The following is a 25,516-nucleotide window of genomic DNA, read 5'->3' as shown; positions in this document are numbered from 1 at the left end:
GTCGAAATTGCAAAATTCCTGTAACGTTATATGTTAAATCGGAGCAAAAGATCCAAACGAGAGTCGACCAAACAGAACAAAACGCTTCTACGGCCGGGTACCGTAACGTTAGGGGAAATGTTAGTAGCGCAGCGTGTCGTTGTAATTATCGAAATGAATTCTTAAGGACCGGTGGATCGGGAGATCCGATCTACTGGCAGTGTCGTTGAAACGTTAAACGACCAGTCGTGTTTCTTTTTTTCAGAATCGAAATCGACAGGAGAATTTCCGTCGGGCGCCGTGATTCCAGAAAACACTCGGGCCGCGCCCACGCGTTACAAGCAACGCGGGTTCGAAAACTGATCTCCCGCCTCGGGCGTTTTACGGATAATTAACTGACATTAACGTTCCGCCCGGACAGGCTACGTGGCTCGTATATCTCCCTCGCGGCGCGCCACGGCGACCGCGTTCGCGCGCGCGCGCGCACGTGCATATTTTCGAGCCGATAAGAATCGTTTTTCCGCCGTTACCGTCTATTTTTCTCACCCTTTTGTTTTCCTTAGCTCGTTCCCGAACCTGGTGCCGGGTTTCGATGACGCGGCGGATACACCAATCTCTCGGTTGCATCTCGTTGCGGAGTTCTCGAAAGCGCGCTACCGCGGCGCGTCGCGTCGCCTCGTCAGCTTTTCTCGAGTCATCTATGTAATTGAGGTCAACGCGACGATCCTCGTCGACCACTTTGTTTTAGGGTACGCGTTTTTCTTTCCGCTAATCGATCCGCGATCGTGCGCGATCGACGAAGCGCTGGAATTTCGACGAGCGGAAATCCAAGCATGATCACAGTTTTTGGTACCACTTGTGGACGCATTTGCAAATTTAGAGATTGTGCGATTGATGTTGGAACATCAGATTTAATCGAGAGACTGCAGATCTTTATGCAAAATATATTAATCGCAAGAAGTGTAAACCATGTAGAAAGTTATTTATTTATATTTCAGGTTGATTCACGATCTGCTAGTAAATCATCTATGTCAAAGTTGCGTCAAGCTTATGTTAATTGCAGAACTTATAGGAAAATATGTATGTGTATACTTGATCACTTAAATCAAAAAGCGCCGCGTAAATTGAGAAACCAGTGTCATATAATAGGCGATTCATTTGTTTCAACGGAAAATTCAAATTTTGTTATAATTTAGAATAAATGAATGCTTATATAGATCATTGTATAAGCCATTGGAAGCAGAAATGGTGCAAGTCGAGAGAGTGGAATAATATATAATGAAGGATGATTTAAAAGTCCTATAAAATGCAATAATACGAAAAACTGTTACAACTCGTTTGCGTAAGCCACTTTCATACTTTATCATAAAATATTAAATTAAGTATGAATTAATAATATTACATCGACCTAGTAAAAAATTACCTCACGCCATTCCTGCTTCAAACGGCTTATGTATTAAATCTTCGTAACGAGCCTGATGTTTATTACAGTGCAAAGGATAAAATTCGTTTTATCTCCTCACCGTTTAAATTGCACATGCTCAATTTTGTCATAAATGCATAAATCTGCGATCTATTGACCAATCACTTTATTAATACGTTAATGTTAACGTTAACTGAACACAGCCATTTTGATCATCGTGAGTCAGGCTAATGCACATTTACAAATACAGTTCATTTAGATATTTTATATAGTAATATACAGTACAAAGAAATTTTGTGTTTTTTAAGACCATATTTTCTGAAAAATAATACTAAATAAAATAAAAATTTATAATTTGATATATTTACAGATTTTTTACAATAAAAAAGAAAAGAATAAAATTCGTTAATTTATATTTTGTTTTAGAAGACTATAGATTTTCGGGAACTGTCTGTTGCAAGAAGTAGAATTGGCACAACATTGGCAGACACGCCGTTCGTACAAAACAGTCTGCATCGTTCTAAAATATAATTGATAGTCTGCCGCATATATTGAACTATTCTACAATATATTTGTCAATAAAAAGTTGTTCCGAAATATCCGAAATATTGAACGTCTGCGGACACCATTGTCCAATATCGCCTCACTTTTTTCGTCTTGTTTTCGTTTCTTATTTCTCCTTCCTGAAAAAAGAACCATGAGACTTTTTAATTTCTCTCCATTTTACCAAAACTGATGAATATAAATATTAGATGTTTTTGCATTTTTCTTTTTTTTACAATTGTCAATTGCCACGTATGAATTATAGTTTAGAACTCGTTACGCGGGGCACTAATTATTCGAAGCTCGTAGCGCGAAAATAGTAAATCGGCTTTCAGACAATATATTTATGACTTCTATACAACGGATACATCCGTTAAGGTTAATTGGTCGTTAAAGTGTTATTAGTTCCGAATAGTATAGCCTGCCGCACAAAAAAATTCCCATTTAATTGTTATAGATAGTCAGATTTTTATTTCTGTCTGGCTGCGTCGACCATTTTGAACGGTGCACGTCGTGGCAATTTTATCGCGACATCGATTACGCTTCGTCGCCCGTTGCGATGATGTATGGCTCGCGCACCGTGTCCGTTTAATTGCAGATAATAGGAAGTCCGATAAAGCTGTAGAGCAACTTTGGCAGCCTCTATTCGTTGCTCGATATAATTAGAGAATTCGTCGAACGATTATTCCACCTTTTCCTGTTTCGCTGCGCAAGGGACGTAATTATCGACGAAAGAACGCTAAAAATACATTTTACGAATGCTTCGATTACTTAACGCTAAATTATTACCACGATATTTGTCAATTTTAAAGTATATTCGAAAAAGGTAGTAACGTATTAATAAATATAAAATAACGTATTAATAAATATAAAATAACATTTTACTAAACATAAAATAACGTATTACTAATGATATAATTAATATCGCCTTATACATTGCATAACTCTCTATTACTGACAATCATCGAGATCAATATATAATTTAGAATTTTATAACGTGCTATAATTAATTTAAAAACACGATTCAATATAATTTCGATAATGTAGAGATTCTATAAATCTTATACGCATCAAACATATACTGCGCGTATAATTTAATCCAGTGTACTCTCTTCTGTAATTTATTTGTACCTTTGATTAAAACAGTACGGCGCGTTTGCAAACGGTGACGTGATATCAAAGCAAACATTAAAGGGCATAGCCGATTAAGATGGTCAAAACTGCCCTTAGAGGTTTTTCAATGAGTCATTAACCGTTCGATAGCTGACCAATAAAAACTCATCTGTGCAAAATTTTAACCCTGTAATTTGTCCGTGAGGGTAGTTACAGGAAAAATTAGATTTCGCGGTTTTCCGTCATTTTTTCACCTTTAGTGGCTTTCTAAAATTTTCAAAAAATATGGCTTATTTTGGACATCAAGCCGGATGTTATAGAATTTTTTCAGATTTTTCAGTTGTAAGCTGTGATTATCAAAAATGAAAAACCCCCAAAAAATCTAAAAATTTAAGATTTCTCGAAAACTAAAATCGGTAAAACATTTACATTAATTCCCTGACAAGGTACTATCACGACTCGTGTCCTCAATTTTTCTCAGATTTTTTTCTCGGCTTGATGTCCAAAATAAGCCATATTTTTTTCAAAATTTTAGAATGCCGCTAAAGGTGAAAAAATAACGGAAAACCGCGAAATCTAATTTACCCTGTAACTACCCTCACGAACAAGTTACAGGGTTATAATTTTGCACAGATGAGTTTTTACTGGTCAGCTCTATCGAATGGTATATGACTCATTGAAAAACCTCTAAGGGCAGTTTTGACCATCTTAATCGGCTATGCCCTTTGTAAGAAAACAGTCAGTTACTCGTTCGTTTGTCGAATAATATTTATTAAATCTCCGGCGTGTAATTGATTACTGTGCAAACGAGTCGAGACGTTATTCATTACCGACGTATGAACATTAATATCCCATCGCGTCAATATGCACACGGAGAACGTTGATATTCGTAATTAATGTGTGATACGATGATGCATAATTGATTGGAAGCCGTGTAAGGAGAGTTACCGGCGAACTGCGAATGCAATAGCACTTACAATTAAACCATTTAGCTAAGATCTTGTGCATCTAGCGACACGAGAGTACTTACACGAGATTGAGGGCAAACAAAGCGAATTAGACAAAGTAACAAGGAGATTGGTTACTATAACCGCTCCAATTGAGCTCTCCCTCCGGTACTAATTGTCTGATTACCTCTGCCAGTTCCTATCTTACCAGCATAATTCATCTATTAACAACGTCCAACGGATTTCACTATATACCGTTTCAGATTGGTTATTAGCGTAGAGCTCCGAATATTATTTATCAATCGATAAGTTACACATCAAACAAAACTACGAATTATACGAAATCATCGAAACAAGTGTCGTGTAGCAAATTGTGAAGGGGAAAGGTCAACTTTGAACTTTTAGAATGGAATTCAGATATTTAGGTGTACGTGACAGTTATAAAGTGGTGCACTAGAAAATATGGACTCCAATTTAACAATTTAAAGATGATCTCATTTATAATTAACTCATTAAAATATAGATCCGGATTTCAAAACTCAATACTTACCTTTAAACAATTTTTCAATTTGCTCTGAGACTGTAAAAGATCTTTCAGAAATTTTGTAAAATCAGAGTGAACGATTACTTTCTGAAGCTACTGTACATTGATATAAAACTTATTTAGTGATGTTACTTATTTAGATTTAAAGTAAATTTGTTTGACATTAAACTTATCGTGCAGGTTAAAATTTCTTAATTTCTTAATTTATGTAGTAATTTCATTATGTAGTAATAAAAATAACGAAAAGTCAAAGAATAAATTCAGTCGTATTATTTTTATGAAGCAACTAATGGTAGTCGTTTTCAGTGATCGATAGATTTATTATTATCTACTTCTCATACTAGTTACATAATTATAAAATCGAAACCAATTTTACGTTGACAGCCTTTGTGTTGAAAAGGTCATCACCATTTGCAGACCTTCGCGGTAGATAATGCCCAAAAATTCCAAAAGGTAACAAAGGAACATGTATGTAAATCGAATAGCCATAACTACCGAACACGCGGTGAGTAGACTAATCACTCGAAAGCCATGTCGGAGCTAATATTCTAAACAGCAGGCCGCAAAATTACGGAGCATTATTCAATGAAAAAAAAATGAGAAAGAACAGAACGGGAATCGATGTATCCGATACTTATCAAACCCCTATCATTTGCTAAGCAGCTTGTACCCGCTCCCCCTGTGCTCTCCTATCAGATCCACAGAAACAAGCGGCCCCGGGGTCGTGCATTGTTTGATAAAGTCTCAGGCCGACGGATTATAACTAATGGGACATTGGGTAGGGAGACAAATCGTGGGGCTAGGCTCACGGATCTCCGCTCGGCTCGGCTCCGCTTGGCGACGCATAGTGATACATTTTTTTCAAAAAATTGATCAAAACGCAATTCTCGATTTACATTACACATATATGTTGTGCATATTTCAAGATATCAAATGCCGCTTGAAATTGGAATATCAATTATATTTTTGAGATAGCATATGTTCGTCTTTAAGACGTCTTAGTCACGTCTCGTGTACGACATTCAGGACATTTTTAAGACGTCTGGTGTACGGCTTTAGAGACGTCTTTAAAACGAACTAAAGACATCCTTTTTAGTACGTGAGACGTTCAAACCTAAAATAGATGTTTTCAAAACGTCTAGTATTTGTTGGGTAGTGTTTTTAATGCGTTAAGCTAAAGTTTATCCTTAAAGCAACTATTTACGAAATTATTTACTATTAAAATATATTTAATAAAGATGAGCTTTGAAGTAATATTAAACATACCACCGCCGGCGGAACTAAAACTTTTATTTTACGATGTGTGAAACTTTAAAGTATCTTCCATCGAATATTGTTAAACATACCTCTTCATTCATCATGCATATACGCTTACAAAACTAACGAAACATGTAAGTAAATTCGCCTACTGTTTTTAAAAGGCGATATATACCATCGGGACTAGTCATTTTTCAATCACTTCATGATTTAAAATAAGATATTAATTACAATATTCAATCAAAAGATTTTGCTCATTCGAGCACATTTCTTAAGATAATGAAGATTAAAGGATGAAATAGTAAACGATATTATTAATACTAAAAATAAAATTGTCATATTAAACCGTACATCAGAGAACCATACAGTTATAACCAAATATCGAAAAATTATTGCTATAAAAGAGATGAACGAGATGAAAGCAAACTGCTTGTGTCACTTAGTGTCTGGCTTTACAGTTTGAATTTTTAGTGGTATGATCTCGATTTTCGCAAAAATGTATCAGCGTGCGACGCGGCGCGCGCGTAACCGGCTCCGCTCGATCGGTAATCTTTGGTCGCGGCGCGCCGGTCCGCCAATAAAATATGCATGCACGCCCGCGAATCCGTGTAGATGCCGGTGCTTTACATCCCACGAGACGTTGTACGCGTAGACGTTTCGCGTGTATTAATCTGCATAAACTCATTGCTATGCAAACGAAGAGATTCGACGTCGAACTAGGATATCACGGGGAGCCTTCGCGGCTTACAACCGTGGCTTAACGGAGCTCTTACCTCCGCGGGACTACGTGCAACCCTGCCGCGCCCCGCCCGGGCCCCGTGCCGCACATATGGGGGCTGCGGAACGTATAAACAGGTACATCGGTCCGCGTCCCGTAGGCGCACACATAAACACACCGTGTATATTGTTCCGGAGCGTAGCGATCGTAAAACGGACCTCCTCCGTCGCGTCGATGGAATAATAATTGCGAAAGCCCGGGGTATCACGGAGGTGAAACGGACCACCGTAAACGACCAAGACGACCCCGCGTGTCCCACCTGCCTCTCCGGGCCATGGTAATCTCCTCGGCGTCCCGGCCAGATGAAAAGAAAACAATCGATGAATAATTTCGCTATCGAAACGCTAGGTTATCCATGGAGGGAGAGGAAAACAAGGGGACAGCGAAACAACGCGCGCGAGTGAAAGAGCGAGGGGACCGCTGACGGAAAATTGATTCGAATGTTTCGCGACCCCCTCTGTGTCTCTCGGATATCGCGTCGGGCAAGGTTCCTTCTCGCGAGCGCGCGCGCGCGCGCGCGGAGAATTGAAAAATTTGCATAGCTAGGAATCACGAGTCCGATCGAACGCCGGAACGGTCTAGCAACCCCTTTGACCGTGTGCCCCGCGTGAAATTCATCGTTGCCCCAGCCTCGTAAAGTCCGGCCGGGCAATGGACGTAACAGCCGTGGTCCCTGACGGTTGAAATGCACTTTGTTTGATCAGCAATCGAGGCTGACGTGCCCCACCGTTGTAACGAGTCTCCGGCCTGGGAACCGGCTGAAAGAATTTTCAAAGAGCAGCTACGCGGGACCCTCCGCCGCCGCCGTGGAAAGTGCGCGCGAGCCCCGTAAACTGTGGATTTTCTGCTGCCACGCCGGCTCCTCGGCCGTACGTTGCCGCATGTATGTTTAATGCGAGCACGCGAGGCCTACGACCCAGCGACTTCTTACTACCGTTCGCCATTACTTATTCACTTCCGGCGCAATTACCGCGGCGTACTCCATCAAAGTCCAGACACGGGAATCGCAACTTTCTTGCGAGAAAGCACCCCGCCGGGCCCCCACCGCGCCGGGGCACGTGCAACGCGAACGGCCACGTTCGCACCGAAACGCCTGCGCCTGCGACTCCCAACGCGAACAACAGTGTCGAACTAATAAATCTATAGACATCTTCCGCAATAGCGCCACGGAGAGCTCGTGAATTTATTATTACGAAGCATCGCCTACATGTACAGCCGTGTGTACACGTACAGCCGACTCGGACATCTTTTAACGACTGTGTTTGCTGGCTTTAGGATTTTTTCGAATGCCGGCTTTCATGGCGATTCAGGTAATTGTTGGATGACTTTTGTTAGTTTTTTGTAGCGTGAGCTTCGCTGCGAAATTTATTCGTTGCGGGACAGGTGGGATTGTGATGTTTGTAAGCATGGTACGACTACGTTTGTTCATAAGAAGAATATTGTGATGATTATGTCTTTTTATTGTAAATGCATATCGTTACTGAATTGGTAAAATATAAGAAGAATATTGTGATGATTATATCTTTTTACTGTAAATGCATATCCTTACTGAATTGGTAAAATATCTGACAAAGTTGAGATAAAAAGGTGCTTTATTTTTTAAATAATAGTTGTTTTATTTTTGTAAAACAGTATGTTTTAGCTACTTTTGGTATGTGGAAGGTTTAGTGTTATTGTTAAATATGTATACGTTTCTTCTTTTGATAAAATTAGTAAGTTGAACATAAAATAAAAGTTGGCTGAATGTCTTAAAATGTTTTCGCCATTTCATTGGATCTACACACTTTTTGCATTAAATACATTAAATCTGCAGTCTATTGATTATTTAAAAAGCTCAGATTATATTTAAATCCTAAAAGTTTTGTAAATCAAAGAGTTAAGCAGGTTATAAATAAAAAAAATGGAAAGTTATGAGAACAAATGAATTAAGGAGTTATGAAAATAAATTAGTTTAAGTGCCTTTTAAGTATTTCATAAATATAATATAATGCACGTATACTTACTACTGCATTAAATATACGTAAATGAAGTTTTCAGATTTATCACGTTCCGCTTCACGTGTACCAGCAATTATACATGCTTGCATGTTTATCTAATGCACTAAAAGAATAGTTTATACAAATTTTTAACACAATAAATAATTTCCAACATAAGGGTGGCTCATAATTCATTTGTTTCATCATTATATGTACGATAATTAATAAATAGATATATTACATCGCGTTTTAGTAAAACATCAAACGATCAGTATGAAGAGCCGTGTAAAAACAGCGGGGAACGTGTTAAATAAAATCTTGAGCGCGATACTTTTTTAAAAGCTGCGCACAATGCAAATCGCGCTGGGTCGGAACCAACGATTTATCTGACAAATGGTATCCGTGTGGACCATTCGTCCGGGGATTAAAGCATTTCCGTTATTCGGACGTATGAATTTTCTGCATACACATTTGTTAAAACTGATACACGCTAAGAGGTAATTTCGTAGGAACAATTCAGGATGAAGAGAAACTTTTTTAAAGGTGCAGTAATGTTTCAAATTTATGAACGCCTCTTGCCGTACAGCGTTACCTTTCTTTCTCTTTTTTTTTCTTTTTTTTTTAAACGGAACGGTCTGAATTCGTACCACATGTTTTCACGCGAAGTTGAATACATTTCTGTAGAGAATATTGCACCGCGTGGAAATTCCAAATTATTTTGTTGCATATTAAAAGTAAGTTGGATACTTATTGAATATTTATGACGTACAATTTAAAACAATATTACTATCGTGGCTTCTCCCTTGCCGAATGAAATGCAGCAGTATGGAATTGTGATTCGCTATGCTTTGCTCGTTATTTATTTAACATTCGTTTTATGCAGAATATAAATTGACCACACTTGTAACAAGAAACAAGTGTATAACTTTACAAATTGATTTCTATCCTGAATGATCTTAAGTATTCAGATGAACAGAATAGTTTTTCATTTTTATTTTTATAATTCAGTAAAATTTGTCAGACTTCGCAAATGTAAAAGCAAACGAGATAACATAACAATATCTATGATGACATATAGCGTAGCGAATTATTTTTCCAAGCTATGAATGACTATCTCTATCTCTATCTCCTATTAATTAGAATCCCCACTTCAAGACACTCTACACAATAAGTAACTATATAGTAAAACTCTATATAATAAACATAATAAGAAAATATAAAAATGTAATATATAGACGAAAAAATAAGAAATGTAATAAATATATAATATAGGGGAAATATAATATATATATATATATATATATGTTAGCTATTAGAAAAGATACACATCCATATCGTTTTAACGACATGCTGTTTGGCTCGGAATAAAAATGGATGACGCCGACGGAACTGGCGCGGAAAGCCCGCAGAGAGCCTTTTTAAACTCGTAGTTTCCCGAATTGATCCGAGCGATACCCTATCTCTCCCACACCCTCTTTTGTCCCGTTCATAAATCTTTTTTTCTATCGACAACGGAGTTCTGTTTCCATTACCAGTCGCGTACAACGCGGAGATCCGTCGAAAGTGAATCAAAACGGCGGAATCGACTTGCCGCGCTCGGAATTACTTCGAAGCCCCATGTACCATGGCATCGTCCTCCTTCAGCGACGAATTAATATGGAGAGAAATTTAAATTACACCGCAACTTTATTCTTTTTCAATTTTTCATTCAACTTAAATTGAATAACTTCTCAAATTAAATTGGAACGTCCGCGGAGTAGAGTACACGCGCTGTTATTACTCCTCGGGTACTTGGCGGAATTGACGCAACGTTATCGCTCCCGCTTTAATTTTACAAACTGTGCGATACGGTTTCAGTTTTTTTTCGTTCCGTGTTCCGCGCGATAACGAGAAACCGACACGTTCACTGCCATTACACAGTTTTACCCGAAACAATGGCGATTGGGATCGCAAACGAGATTGACGTACATCTAAGGTTAATTGGCATTCGTTTTATTGTTAATAGCAGTTTCAACAATAATGTGTTTTAACGTCAATGTTTTAGCAACGTGGTATGTAATGTTATTTAAGTTTTTTTTACTTTCAAACAATACATTGCGGTTAATTTGAAATTTTATTATTTAAAAGCATGTAGTTTGCAATGCAGGCAGACAGAAACCATGCTAGTTACTAAAAATAAATCCAAGTATAACTGCCAATCTTGCATGCATAATTAAAAAAGTACGAACAAGAATTTATAAACGAATGCATCAGCTGTCTTTTTTAATCTCCAATTGAATTTGATGAAGAGTTTAGAGAGAAATACTAAAAGTTATAACTTGTCATGAGATCAAAAACTGCAATAGATGGACAAACAAGGGATGGTATAGTTATCCTTCAAAGTATCTCGATGCTAGTATAACTTTAACTTCTACGCTATATAATTCAATAACTATGCATTAAAAGGAAAAAGTCCTTTATAGTATGTTACAATGATTTATAAAGTTAAGTTCAAAAATTATATAAAATGAATTTTTTTTTAATTTTTATTATTAGTTTTATATCTGTATTGTTTAACGATATATTTTTCAGGAAATTCAGAATTTAAAAAATTATCTTTTACTTAAAATTGTTGCCTCTATTTTACCCGATTTTATGATTTGTTTGTTCTGTTGCAACTTACATGACTGAATTCTTTTTATGGAGACGAACACTCACGTATAAGGCATTTCCAAATATAAGTTATAATTATCTTACTTTTTGTTAACACATCTAAAGAAATTTGTAATATTATACTACACTTCTTTTTTCTTCCCATACTACATCATCATTAGCGTGTAAATGGGCCAAAAATGTAACCTAATTTAACAGTTTCCTCTTTGCATAAAGTTCCACAGTGTAGCGATGAGTTACGTTAACAAAATGCTTGGCCATTGGCGTCAATAGGTGATCGATTATGAATCAGGTAAAAAAAGTGAAACGAAGTGGCAGAGCTGCTGATCTTGATTTTAACGAAGTCTGCGAGCATTCCCTGTATCGTCTCGCCGGGCCGGGTCTGAAGGGCTTTGACAGGAAACGTTCGACGGCCCCTCTCCTCGAATCCTCTGCAGCCGCTCGCCCTCGGAACTATCGTTAGCGGTGGCGTAACGGTGGCGTTCCTTTTTTGTTTCAGGTTGACGAGGCAGAAATGGCACGAGCGGAGTCACGGTGAGAAAAGGGCGAGGGTGAAGCCCTCGCGCGAACCGGCAGCCATGGCGGAAAGCTTCGGTTTCTTCGCCGGGGGGGCGATACCTGCCGTCCGTCTTTCGCTTTTTCTCGCTCTGGCCGGCACCACGCGCGCCGTAGACCTCTGTAAGTATACCTAAGCTGTAATCTGCCGGGGCTTTATAGTTTTCATCGCGAAAACTTCCTCTTATAACTTATTAACGTCCGGCAGCTCGTGAGAGAGAGAGAGAGAGAGCGCGAGAGAGAGCGCGCGCGCGCGCACGACAGCCGCGACTGCTTGACCGCGACCAACGAACTTTCGATCCGAAATTGACTTTGGCCCCGCACGGAAAAGCTGGATTTACCGTTCCCCCGCTCTCTCTCTCTCTCTCTCTCTCTCTCTCTCTCTCTCTCGCTCTCTCCCGCAGCTCTCCTTCGCGTCGTCAAATTGGAAACTTTTAGCGGAAAGTTGTATTTAAACAACGTTTCACGGCGGAGAACGCGGGGACGAAGGACGGAGCATGCGAACTCGTAATACGCTCGAGTAATACCGGGGCTCGTGTAGCTACGTGCATCGACAACGACGACGACGACGACGACGTACGGCGACGTACGGTTTTGTTTGATAGAAATTACTTTGCGGTGATCGACAAACTTCCAATGTAAAATTGAATCGGCCCGCTCTATGGCGGTCGCTCCGAACGTCTGCGGTCGATTGGGACCAGCGGCGTGTTTCAAAGTGTCTCAACTTGACGGTCCACATTTCGCAAATAAAGTGTCCAATCCTTGTTAATCGAGTTTGTTTATGTATTAGATGGTTTACGAAGTTATTTATTCTTTCGTATGGACATAAAGAAAGATTTAGCATTTTTCCAGTAAGTAGCGCGTTTACGCTAAATGTTCCGGAAACAAATGGTCGATACGTCCTTGAATAAAATTTAAGAAAAAATAGTATAGTTTCAAACATCATCTTTCACTTTCTCCTTTGAAACAAACGAAATCTATAGTAAAAGGTTTCTTTACAAAATAAATAGATTGCCAATTAATTGAAGGTAGAGAGGACATTAGAAATGTTTGGTGGAAAAATAATCTCGAAACAGAATAAGTCGATTGTTTTACAATATTTGTCAACGTGTAATGTAATATGATTGATTTAATATAATACGGATAATATGATATTAATCTATTTAATCTATACTAATTAATTTGAATTAAGTAAAGTAAAAATTACTGCGCACCTTTATAAGTTCCGTACTCTATTTGGATTAGAATATTTTAATTTTTATTAGAATATTTTATTATATTTTTATCATATCTAATGTTAGATAAAGAAAGCTGCGGTACTATCATAATGATTTTAAAATCTGAAGAACTCCGTATCAGATACAAATATTTCACTTTTAAACAAAATAAATCTCCGAAGCTTAATGTATCAGAAATATGATTATTCTGTTAAAGTTTGTACACCGAGGAAGACAAATGTATCGCTTGTAAACGATTTAAACGAGATATACCGAGAATCAGCTACGTAGTGAATAAAATCCGATGTATTGGTAAATGCATTATCCATAAAATTTCGGCGACTTTTATTCGTGTATTTGCAAGTTGCCCATCGATTCCCAATGCCGCAGGAAGACCGACGGAAGAGGGACGCTCAAAGCGGATAGAAAATTCCCTGTTGCAACAAAGAAGATTGGTTTACCCGTCTCCGGGACAAGGGCGCCGGAATTTAATGGGTCAATAAACGTCCAAGTAAATTTCCCTCGGCGGACGTCTCGCAAGCTATTCTCATCGAACGTTTGACCGATGATCGGTCCTCAACCCGTACGAAAAACCGGCGTGCATCGATTTGCATGTCGGAGTGGCTTAGTCAGCATCCGCCGAGCCCGTTAGTTTCGCTAAACGATCTGTCGCCGTCAGCCGCGTTACTTTTCGATGTAACGAGTTCACTCGTCAGAAGTATCGGAATTGTTTGGAGACCTCGGTGAACGACAAACGACCCGTACCTCGAAATCCAATTCCGGATCGTCGGCGCCCGATTGCAAAAGTTTCCCGTAAAATTGAAATGAAATGTCTGCTATCCATTCCCGCGCCGGGTCGTCCCATAAATTCTTGTCGATTCGCGAATCCCGTATTCAGGTCAATGTTTAATAACGATCTTTATACTCTGCAAAGAAAAGTACTAAACTCTCTTTACATCCCATCCCGTAGCTGGAATTTTCGTATTATCTTTCGCGTTCGCGTTTGAACGCTCCTCCAGCGAATGTTCGTTCCCTCTTCGTTCGCTGATCTTTTTTTCAACAAGACATTAAAAATGAAAATTGGACGCGCTTCTTTTCGAATCGTTTTTGATATTCGACAGACATTAAACATTACTTTACCGAGTCGTACTTTAGTATCGTATTGAAAGATATAAAGGGTAAAAATTGATACCGGCACAGAATTTAATAGCATTAATTAATTCCAACGGATATGAGAGAAGAGTGCGCGCTATAAATCTTGAACGAAATTGAGCTATTCGAAACAGATAAAAGTGAAAACAATTCTCAAGTCATTTAATAAATGTAGAAAATTTTAAAAAAGTTTGACATCGACCTATTTAAGCATTGCTGTAAGCATCATCAAATCTATTAATATTTTCTTCTTCTATTACAATTCAATACAATTAATTCTGAAGAGAGTAATACAAATCTTGTGACAACTAATGGAATTCAATGTAAAGATTAACCGCAACAAAACCTTACGTGCTCGCTACGAGAAGCCCAAGAAAAGAGAAGACTGATTCCACCTGTTGTTGTTCCGTACACAAAGAATTCGTAAATGAAAGCATTAAAATAATAAAACCATTAGTCACTTCTGGTCGAGTGATAACAGCGTTGGATCCTCATCGATCATTCTCGAAGACGCGCGTCGGGAAAGAAATCGGTAGCCGAGAGATAGAGAGAAAGGATTATCGCCATAACTTCAGCCGGGTTGACCGTTCGTTCATTGAAAACGGTTTTTCATTAAAGAAATGGAAACGCTATCGTCGCGCTATATCAAATAGCTTCTCCTAATTGCGATATAAATTTCCTGAGTTCGGCGGCCCGGTGGAAGAAGTGTCCCCGTTTCGTTCGCCATTCATCGCGGCGTCAATAGAGCAGAAGTAATTAATGATGTTTTTCTTGGAGCGAGGCGTAACTCGGCCGGAAAGGGGTTGCCTGTTGAAAGAGACGCCGAACGCCGTGATTGCCGGGGATGACGCGGCGACGATGAGCGTCTTACGGTTGCACGGGGTCCTCGATTGAACGACGCGGGGTCGCGCGCGCGCGCGCGCGCCACTCGACGACGAGGAGATCGGAGAGAGCGCCGGTTTTCCGCGCCTCCGAACCGTTATTCAGGATCGATTTACGAGCGCGATATCTCACCGGTGGCTCGTTAGGTCGGACGTGCCGACAAAGGAAACGGATTCTGCCGTAGAACGAGCCAAGTTTACCCCGTGTGGGGGTCCGAGAAGTTGCACGGAAGGGTCGTGAGAATTCCGGGGGTGCGAGACGCCCGCGCGATATATTCAGGCTTCATTAATAATAATAGCACGCCATGTTTGAGCCTCGAACGATCCCTTTGTCTTCCCCTTGAGCCCCGCGTCGTTTGCCGACGATTTTTACCGATACCCCTACGCCGCGGGATTTATCATCGCCGTGAGCTATCGATCATTGAAATTCGCGGCGGGCGAATCGGTAGCCGCGATCCGACCGGCTAAAGATTTCAGATGAAAAAGTAAATCATCCGTGGCGCTTGTTTATCGAACTTGTTTCTGGAACAATGTCGGCGCAGTCACAGTCGAGGGTGTTGACCGTTCTCCATCGATCACGTTGTGTTCCTGCACATCGATCCTCATCTGACTACCATGAAAAATAAATAACGTGGTATAGCCGCGGTACAATTACTTGCTAGAGTAGCTCAGTGTTGAAGAACCAAAAAGATTTCAACATCATTTATTTCGTTCTTACCGCTGAGATTTTTCAATGTAGTCCGTGTCGGTTTCTCCAAAAGAAACATAAATCGAGCAATCGATGAAGTCATATTATACGAGGATCGACGAACCGCACTAACAGAGACGACATCCACGATATCTCTTCCTTGCCGCATATACGAGGCATAGGCTGCAGGCTAATATTAGAACCTTCACCACCACCCACGCTAAAATCAAACAGATGCATACCTGTATTTACAAAACACCTTGCTCATGCGGTAATATCTATATCAGCAGAACGCAGAGAAACGTGAGGATATGTTTCGAGGAGCATGAATGGTGCACCAGATCGAGATGCATTCGATCAACTGTTGCAAAACACCAAAAGGTAACACGACATTAATGTCTTCCTGAATGATGATAAAGTTATAGTTAGGAAAAAGCATATTTTATGAGGAAATGTAGGGAATTATTGGGAATAATAAAATAATCATTCTAATAATATAGACCTGGATACAGAAATAACTACCTGAAATAAATCTCCATCCTTGCAATTTTTAAATTGTTCAGGTTAATATACTTATTGGTAACATGAGCAGATTCCACTTTATTAACCCCTTGCACTACGATTCCTTTTACGCTGCGTTGATAACAGAAGAATTTATTTTTATTTCATCTACGTTGAAATTAATAATATTCATATTTAATAGATCTTGCATGGTAACTGTACCACAAGTGTGACTCGTTATAGTAGTGTAAAGGGTTAAGAGAATATTGCAATACCTACACAAGCATCAGCGTGTCTTCGATCCTTTAATGAAGACAACTGCGATGTTTGTGAAACAAGAATTCATAATCTGAAGACAATTGATACGATTATTCGAGCCTTGTGTCTTATTTTTATAGTTGTTCACAATCGACGATACGATCGATTTCCATCATCATTTCGCTTGCTCGCCGTCTCCTAGTTTCTTCCATTTTGTTTTCAGTCTAAACTTTTGATTACTATTAGCTTAGTTACGCGCTAAACAAGAGACGTGATTAGGTAGAAAGTGCAACAGATCGTCCATGCTCCTCGCACTGATTAGTTTATTGGTCTTCTTGCTTACCAGTAGAAGCGAGTTTCGGGAGGTCATATACAAGCGAGAACTATGGGAATGCAGGTTAGGTGAATCAAGTAGGATACCGCGCTCGTTCTCCAACAGAATTGTGCCATTTTTCCAGCAACGGATAGTACTTCCAAAATAACGCGGCTCACAACTGAAAGTCTTAACAGTGAGAACTACATAATGTCAGACCGTGAGAGCTTTAACCCTTTGCTTACGAGAGGCGACTCTCGGTCACCATTTCGTTTGGCAAGATGTGTGAGTGGTCGGTGTTTAAGTTATGATCATTTGTATATAAATTCTATAATTGTATATAACTGTATATAAATTCTGTAATTGTATATATAATTCTGTATTGCATATAAGCGTATATAAATTCTATAATTGTATATAATTGCATAAAATTGTATATAAAATATATTTGTATTATATACAAATTAAAATAATTTGTACACAGAACACTCGATACATCTGAAAAAATCGCCTCAATTGGTCGAAAAAGTCGTCTGCTAAGGGTTAAATCTCCGATTCAATTTCTTCTGTGCTACGTTCAATCTGGAAATTTGTACAAAGTGAAGCTTCCTGCTATAAATGCAATTCGAAACAGCCTAGCTCTAAGCAAAATGTTACGAAATTAGAATCTTGAGAATCACTTGAACGAATCTTCTCATCCTCTATTAATTTAAAAACCCTGACAGTAATACAGACAACTTAATCTTCTGTTTTTCCGTTTTAGTATAGCTCGCGTCAATTTCGTGAGAGACAAACACGCCGAGCAGAGAGCTAAATGGTATGACATTTCGTGTAGTCGAATTGTACAGCAAATTGCCCCATTCCCCCTGTCCGAAGCATAGACCGATGTTCTTCCCAGGACAAATTCGCAGTCCGTAGGAATTTCATCTTACGATGATAACGTTCCCCGCTCGAAATCCACCGGCAGAATTACGACGGCGGATTCGTCCAAGAATGGTACAAACTTTTACTGATATTAATGGCCACCTACATGCCCATTCTGTTTCTCGATGGCTTAGCAGGGATTCCTTCCGTTATAAGCTCGAATTCCCTGCCATTAATTCTCGCCGAGTCTCTGGCTACTCGAGGCACAAGCCTGCAACCTCCCATCACGGTGTTCCGGTACACCTGCACTCGATATCCGGCATTAGGCGCTATCGTTATTTGCCGTGTATTTCCACCGCTCCGTCGAAACGATGCACCGGCGAATTTTACCGATCCGTGTTTTAGTTGATAATAGAAACACCGATATGCATAAATTGCAATCGACACGGCCGGGACCGGCGGACCGTTCCACCTGGACCGCACTCGCCACCGTCGATAATCGAACCGTTCTCGTAGGCGAACCGAACGATCTCGAGGATTCAATGTATTCTTCATTGCGCGGGCCTCGAAATAATGCAAACCCTGTTGCGTGCGCCCCGGCCGGCCGGCAATGAGAAACTGCTGTTAATGGGTCTTCGGTGTTGGCGGCCTAACGCTAATGCGACTTTGGGAATTTGTTGCGACGGAGTTAGATGCCATTTCAATTTCAGGTTTGATAAATAACACTCGTTGATCCATCTGGATATTAATATATTCTTGTATGCAAATGGAGAAACTTTAGACGGAGTTGTGTCAGTTGCATCGCTTCAGGCTAGACTGAAAAATTGTCAACGTATATCTTAGCGAATGTCACTTTCAGAATTTTTGGCGATCAAAATAGCGACGATATTTAATTTTTTAATTGACTATATTAACATGTATAGAAATTGGTTCGCGTGCAGACAGAAATTTTATTTAAAGTTATGCTGATTTGCAATGAAACTATACATATATGTATTTATATACATGTATACAATAATTACATGCGTGTGTACAATATTTGTCAATTATATACGTGTATACAATAATTACAGTAGTTACAATGATTTTGATACTATATTTATAATTGATATAATAATTGATACTATATAAAACTAAATATTTCCTAACCATCGACTTCAGTTTAAACAAGAACAAGCAGATTGCGCAGCAGCAGTATTATGCAGAATTATGCAAAAAGCAGCACTATATATAATTTTGCGATCGTTCATTGGCTAACGGTTCGCTGTTAACTTATTCCTTCTGACTCGCCGTCCGATGCTCATTTCGATGATGGGATTATGAACGAGAATTCGTGCTTCTGGACCCATTTCATTTGTCGGAAATTCGCGACAACCTTCAGGATAAATATGGAAATCGTATTCTAATTAAAAATCGTTCGATTCCTCGATAATTTACATATCCTTCCATTTCTAAATTATCAAATAATTGAACCGTTTTATTTTCGTCTCTCCTTTTATCGACAGTGCCACTAATTTTAACCAAAATTCGATGATTAATGAATTCATGAACTAATTCATATTGACATCACAATACCTAAATTTGGTTAATAGATTGGCACTTCGAAATACGATCATTAAACGGCAGATACTAAATTCAAAATCGCAGCCATAATAGATGAAATTAGCAACATTTAATTTATACAGATATCAATCTATAATATAATAACGATTATATAGTAATGATTAATGATTTAACGTGATATAATTATTCAGTACATGAAATCGCAAGCTGCTCACGGTAACGTATTCGGCGGGCGTCCAATTGAAGCTCGACCGTTGTAGGAGCACCGGGCGAGTCGCCCGATCTCGGCGATCGGCACGCCGCGCCGTAAGCCTCCGCGCGCAGCATGATCGCGGTATCCGAAGAACCCGGTCCGGTGAACCGTGGGCCGAGGTGTTTTGAACTTTCCGCGATGTGACGACGCGTGACGGTAACAAAACCGTAAATAACAGTGGGGGGAGCGCTCGCGCCGGACAATATTGTATCAAGATAGTCCGTTCCTGGTAGCAGGATACATTGCGTCCTCGTAACGCTGCCGTGTTCCCCTATGAAACAATTTGATCGGTCCCGGAGATACGGAAACGTTGAGGTAGTCCTTCCACCCAGCGCCCTGGCTCCCATCTCGAAGGAAGAGAAAGGAGATGCGGTCGTATACAAGAACGTAAACCGGCTCTATCCGGCGGATTCATCTCGGTTAGCTGGTTATTTAGCCGTTTATGATCCAGAAGAGGGCCTTCTGCCGGGCGAGGAGGCACGGTGGTAGCGCGGGGCAGACGGGGCGGAGAGGGGGGGGGGGGGGGGCACAGGCCAGCCGAGCATGCCGACACATACCCCTATGTAAATTCGTGGGAGCTTTAACCTGCAGGATCGTTTCGTTTGTTTGCAGCCCAATGCATCGCGCCGCTCGGCATGGAATCCAGAGCGATCCCGGACGCGGATATCACGGCCAGCTCTACCTTCGACGCAGGAAACGTCGGCCCGAACCTAGCACGGTAAGCGACGCTTTTTCATTTTCGATAGTACCCTCGCGCACCGTAGTCCCCGATACCCAGCCATTCGTCATTCGTATCTACCGGCACCTTCTGTTACGCTGGCTGCGCGCCATCGAATCGCGATCGAGCCGGCGGAGAGGGGACACCAACCAGAGGCGAAACCAAACAGAGGCAAGACCGTGGCCGGGCCCTCGAGCCTCGCTACGGGGGCGCAGCACTGTCTTTACGACGGCGTTACACGCCAGCTTGTATCTGCGAATAGCTGTTATAACGATGGATCGCGGGAGAGGGCCGGCTCCTAACTGATGGGCCTGGGATGCCGCGAGGGTTGAGCCGTTCGCTCCGCGAGCAGCTCTACTCGCACCCGAGTTTTACTGCCGCTTGTTCAACAGACCCGCTATGGAGGAATCATGGGGATCGCTCCGCGAGATGTAGTTCCGCGGGAATGAGCATGGGAAATGGATTCGCGCTTCGGCTCGATTGCTGCCGCCGAACGACCTCGAGATTCCCCGCGATAACTGGCTACGTCTGAAAGCGAACTTTCGAGGGGTTGATCTCACGTATTCGTTCCTAATTCATATAGACGGGATTGCTAGGGCTGCAGAGTATCGATAAATTATTTTCAACTTGCGCGCAAGTTTCTTTTGTGTCTGCGTTGAACTCTTCCAATATCGAGCAATCGTTGTTCGCTAGGCTTGAAGAAATGTTTCAATTTTAATCGTTTCATTAAATAACAATTCATTTCTTATTTCGATATAACAAAATATCAGAATATTCCGTTTAATTTTCGCGTTATTAACGTTATCCATTGATAATTTCCGAGGAAAATATTTTCCAAAAGATCTTTATCCGTATTGAGTTATAGTAGATCAAATTCATCAGCTAAATTGTCTGATAAAGTAATATACGTGTTACGTTTCTACTGCACAATATAAAGTAATAAATTCACAGCAGAAGTTATTATACAAATCGATATGCATTTATCCTGGCCCTGTAACAGAAAAAGAAAACCCGCTTACTTAATTTTCGTGCGAAAGAAAACTCGCGCAAGGAAGGTACCCTATAAATCAACTGAAGGTAAATAGAAATTAATTACAACTTCGTCAAGCAATTTCCTTTCGTGCTTTTTATTTCTAACTATTTTCATAGTTACTTCAACCGCCTCCGTTACTTCTACTAGTTCTATTACCATTATAAGTACTCCAGGGAAGTTCTGTCCGACTACGAAATCCTTATCGAGCCTCTGGACAACTTTGATACATTCGCAAGCAGGAATCTATCCGGAACACGGTAACACTATAATTACTCGCACAAAGTCGTTTAAACGGTAATTTAGCGAATCATTTACACGCCCCAGTCCACGTACACGGTTCGCGTGAAACGGCGGCGCGCTGCTCGAGAAGCGTAGCCCGGACGCGCCGTAAATCATGGACATCGAGAGGCGAAACAAGTAGACTATTTAATCGTCTAAACCCGAGATCGAGGCGGGGCGGGAGGGGTGGGCGCGCAGACTGCGAGAATGAATACTTCGGTATTCATTAATTGTGACGCGCGCGTCCGCTATGAATACTAAAAACGCGTCTGGCCGTGCGCCGCGCCGGTGACTCGTTAATGCCTAAAATCCGGTTTATCGGGTTTGCGTGCGCGCACGGCGAAAGACGTTATCGCGCGTAAACAAAGAGAGCACGGCGCGCAGGGGTAATTATTTCTAATCTGACCGTCGCGTACGCGGACTCTTTCCGCATTTGTATGCGAAAGCGTGCGGCAATTATTCCGCATTTCTCGCTGCCTCGCCGCGGCAAAAACGTGGAGAAAAAAAAAAAGAAAAAGCCGTCGGAAGAAATAATAATAAAGAGCGGTTCGACTACGGCAGCGGCGCAGCACGCGAGAAAGTTGATGAATTCTAATCGGTCGGCTAATGCATATTCCAGGAAGAATAAATTCCGCCTGCTACAACGTGCAATTAAATCACCGCCTGCCCGCGTCTGGACTTTTTACCCGCGGGCCCCCGGGGGCACGAGACGTTCGTTCCGGCGACGACAGTAATTAATGTTTACGCGGAAAATCCGCGCTCGAAGAAGCGGTGTTTATCCGAGCGACTTCCTTGCAATTAATTTCCCGTTAATAGTTCGATCCCGACACGCCGATCGAACGCGCGAAACCGTGTCCCCGTGTTTATCGCTATTCGACGATGGACACACGCCGTTCCCTCGACGCAAATAGAGTAAACTACTCGTTAACCAAACAAGAATACGGCGTCACCTCTCGCTAATAGTTCATGACGCCGGGCCAGCGGCGAGTGAGAGCGGGAGCACCTCATTAGCTCGCGCTTTGGCGTGCCTCGCTTCAAACTGCTGGGCCAACAGAAAGACACCGTGTTAGCGCATCCGCTGACAACTTAACGCTCGTCTCTTACAGAATTCGAACCAGTCTCTTTTGTTTTAGAAACGTTGGAATAAGGGCGTAGACAGTACACTGCGCGACAAAATGATAGGACATCCCAACATTTTTCGTGTTTCTGATTATGTTTTTTTTACAGGAATTATATCTGTTTATGTAAAAGACGAGTCCGACAAAATGATAGGACACGTGCAGAAAATATATGATTTCTATTTAATTTTAATGTTTTATTTAATTTCAATAATGCGTACACGTTCCTTTCTTTTATAGAACCGCTAACATTCTCCTAGGTAGTGATTTACATAATTTTTTTTAAATAACTACGCGAAACTGCGTTCCAACCTTCTTCAATCGTGGCTTTTAACTCTTCAATTGAATTAAATTGTCTACATTTCCTGTAGACGTTACGAGATAACTGTCCCCAGACATTTTCAATAATATTCAAATCTGGTGATCTCGCCGGCCAAGGTAAAAGTTGAATATTATTTGATTGAAAATATTGTTTTACCGCTTTGGCCATATGCAGCATCTTGCTGTAAGATGAATGCATCTCCACTAATTCGTTCTGCATTTGCTGCAATTTCTTCATCAATTAGTTTTATATAATCAGCGCTTTTTAATTTCGCATTGATTAAACGAATATTTGTTTTCCCTTTATATTCAATTCTTCCCCAAACCATGATTCCTCCCCCTCTCGTCTGACGTTTAACTTGAAACATCGGTTCCTTTCTAAGGTTATGAAAATAATACGAGCCAGCTGGTCCATCGAGAGTAAATCTTTTTTCATCGATAAAAAGCACTTTCTTCCACTTCTCCTTCCATCTAATGTGCTCTTTGACAAACACCAATCGATCAGCAATATGTTTCTTTGTTAAGGGCGGCTTTCTCCGAATTTTTTTACGTTTCGTATGATCAGATTGTTCTAATATACGCTGTACATTCCTTACATTGGTTTCTATTGCTGCTTCCTGTGCTATTTGACGTGCTGTCGGGGTGGAATTTGACGTAATTCGTAATATTTTCCGTGCACCACGATCATTCACAGCGCGCGGTCGACCTTTGCTTTTCTTTTTACCTTTTTAGCGTAATTCTCGGAGTCTTTTAAAAACTTTCAGATTACATTTCGACTTCTCCCTATTAATTTCGATATTTTCGAAATGCTTGCATCGTTTTTTAAAATTTAAATTAATTTTTTTCTTGGTTTCATTTAATTCGGCACCACGGCCCAATTTGAAAGATGTAAGCTAATATTTTTAAATATCCAATTACTTATTCTTTATTATTCACTGCTTATTATTGAAAAATAAACTATTTGATTATTATTTGATGTTAGTCTTTCAACAGGCACTTTGCTACCGACTTCTCTGTTACTACTGTCCTATCATTTTGTCGTACCCGGTTTTCACATAAACAGATATAATTCTAGGAAAACCACGTAAACAGTGATCGCTTTTTGGTGTATTACTGAAATAAGGATACTGTTTATATAGTTAAAACCTTTCTATATATTATTGATTTTGAGAAACACGAAAAATTCTGGGATGTCCTATTATTTTGTCGCGCAGTGTAAGTAAAATCTGCTCGAGAGCGCTGAATCAATGTTAAATGAATAATAAACGTACACCTACAAAAAATGTATTATACTGTAATTTTGTAATTGCTATGTATCTTCAGCCATTGATTCGCGGGTAATTATTCTACGGATGTTTATGCACGAAAATTGCCGCTTTATTAATAAGATTGAACTGTTTGAACGAAATTACTAATTGCTACACTTAATGTGCAATTACCAAGTCAATGCTTTGAAAATATGGTTTGCTGTGGCGTATATTCAAAATTATATTGATATACGTATAAATGTTATCAATTCTATCTGATTATGATATAAGTGCCAATTACTAGATTAAATTAATTTAGCAAGATATGTGCGCGTACGCGGAAAATGACACATGCAATATATTACAGTATTATGTACGTATATATTAAAATATAAATGTATAAAACATTCAAACTGTACGAAATAAGAAATATATTTTTCGTATCGTCTGAGAATAACATCTAGACGCCATTGGTCTGCCAATTTTTTCGATAAATATGCAATGCCATAAACGGTCGCAGTTTATTGATAATCTAAAACATATTGTTTTATTCGATATGTTGCTATGAAGACGAAACAAGCCGCTGTATGTGCAAGTATAGGTACGCGACTGACGATAATAATAATACTAACAACTTTCGTCATATATCACGATACAACAACATAAAACATGCCTCGAATACTATATGTCGAACTCAAGAAAGGTACGTAAAAGAATTCTCGCGATTCGAAACAAAATTGATTAGCCACCGCCATAATAATTGAAAAATATTCTAAACTCCAAACGAAAGAAATTTCAACGAGAACAATTTCTACTGAATCATAGCAACGCTCCTCGCCAATAAAAGTTAACCATAGTGAAATGAAGCAGAAAAAAAGAATGTAGCGTTAACGCAACGTCTCTAATGGGTTAAATTTCGACGCAGCCAGCGCAGCGCCGGACACAATACCACAATGGCCGGCGTAAGGCAACAATTTATTCTGGGAAATCCTTGCCCGTAATAATTACAACAGGAGCGTGGAAAGAAACAGGCCATTCGTCACCGGGAAAAAGCCACATTTCCGTGAGCCGAGCGGCAAGGGTACCATTCTCCGTGAACATTAGAAGCACGCCAGCCCGGGGCCCTCTAATACAATTATCACGGAAGGATGTTTGACGTGCTCCACCGGCGTAAAAAGAATATTACACCTGGCTAGTGGCAAAGGGTTGGCCATGTAAAGCCTCTTGTAGCCGACAGTGCAACGCATGAATACAAGATGCGATGGTAGCGCGTGCGCCGACATTCTCTCTCCCTCTCGCTCCATCTCTCTCTCTCTCTCTCTCTCTCTCTCTCTCTCTCTCTC

General features: G+C 40.2%; 1 protein-coding gene across 1 annotated transcript in view; it reads left to right on the top strand.

Moving 5' to 3' along the window:
• Positions 1 to 25,516, top strand: part of LOC144472458 (discoidin domain-containing receptor 2) — a 267,709-nt gene that overhangs the window by 119,827 nt on the left and 122,366 nt on the right. Inside the window, exons 3-4 of the mRNA XM_078185567.1 lie at positions 11,712 to 11,890; positions 20,070 to 20,175. Coding sequence (XP_078041693.1) covers positions 11,791 to 11,890; positions 20,070 to 20,175 — 206 coding nt within the window. The 5' untranslated portion in view covers positions 11,712 to 11,790. The remainder of the gene's footprint in view (positions 1 to 11,711; positions 11,891 to 20,069; positions 20,176 to 25,516) is intronic.

This window comes from Augochlora pura, chromosome 7 (genome assembly GCF_028453695.1).
Source record: "Augochlora pura isolate Apur16 chromosome 7, APUR_v2.2.1, whole genome shotgun sequence".
NCBI classification, from domain to species: domain Eukaryota; kingdom Metazoa; phylum Arthropoda; class Insecta; order Hymenoptera; family Halictidae; genus Augochlora; species Augochlora pura.
This window is presented reverse-complemented; position numbering and strand designations above follow the sequence as displayed.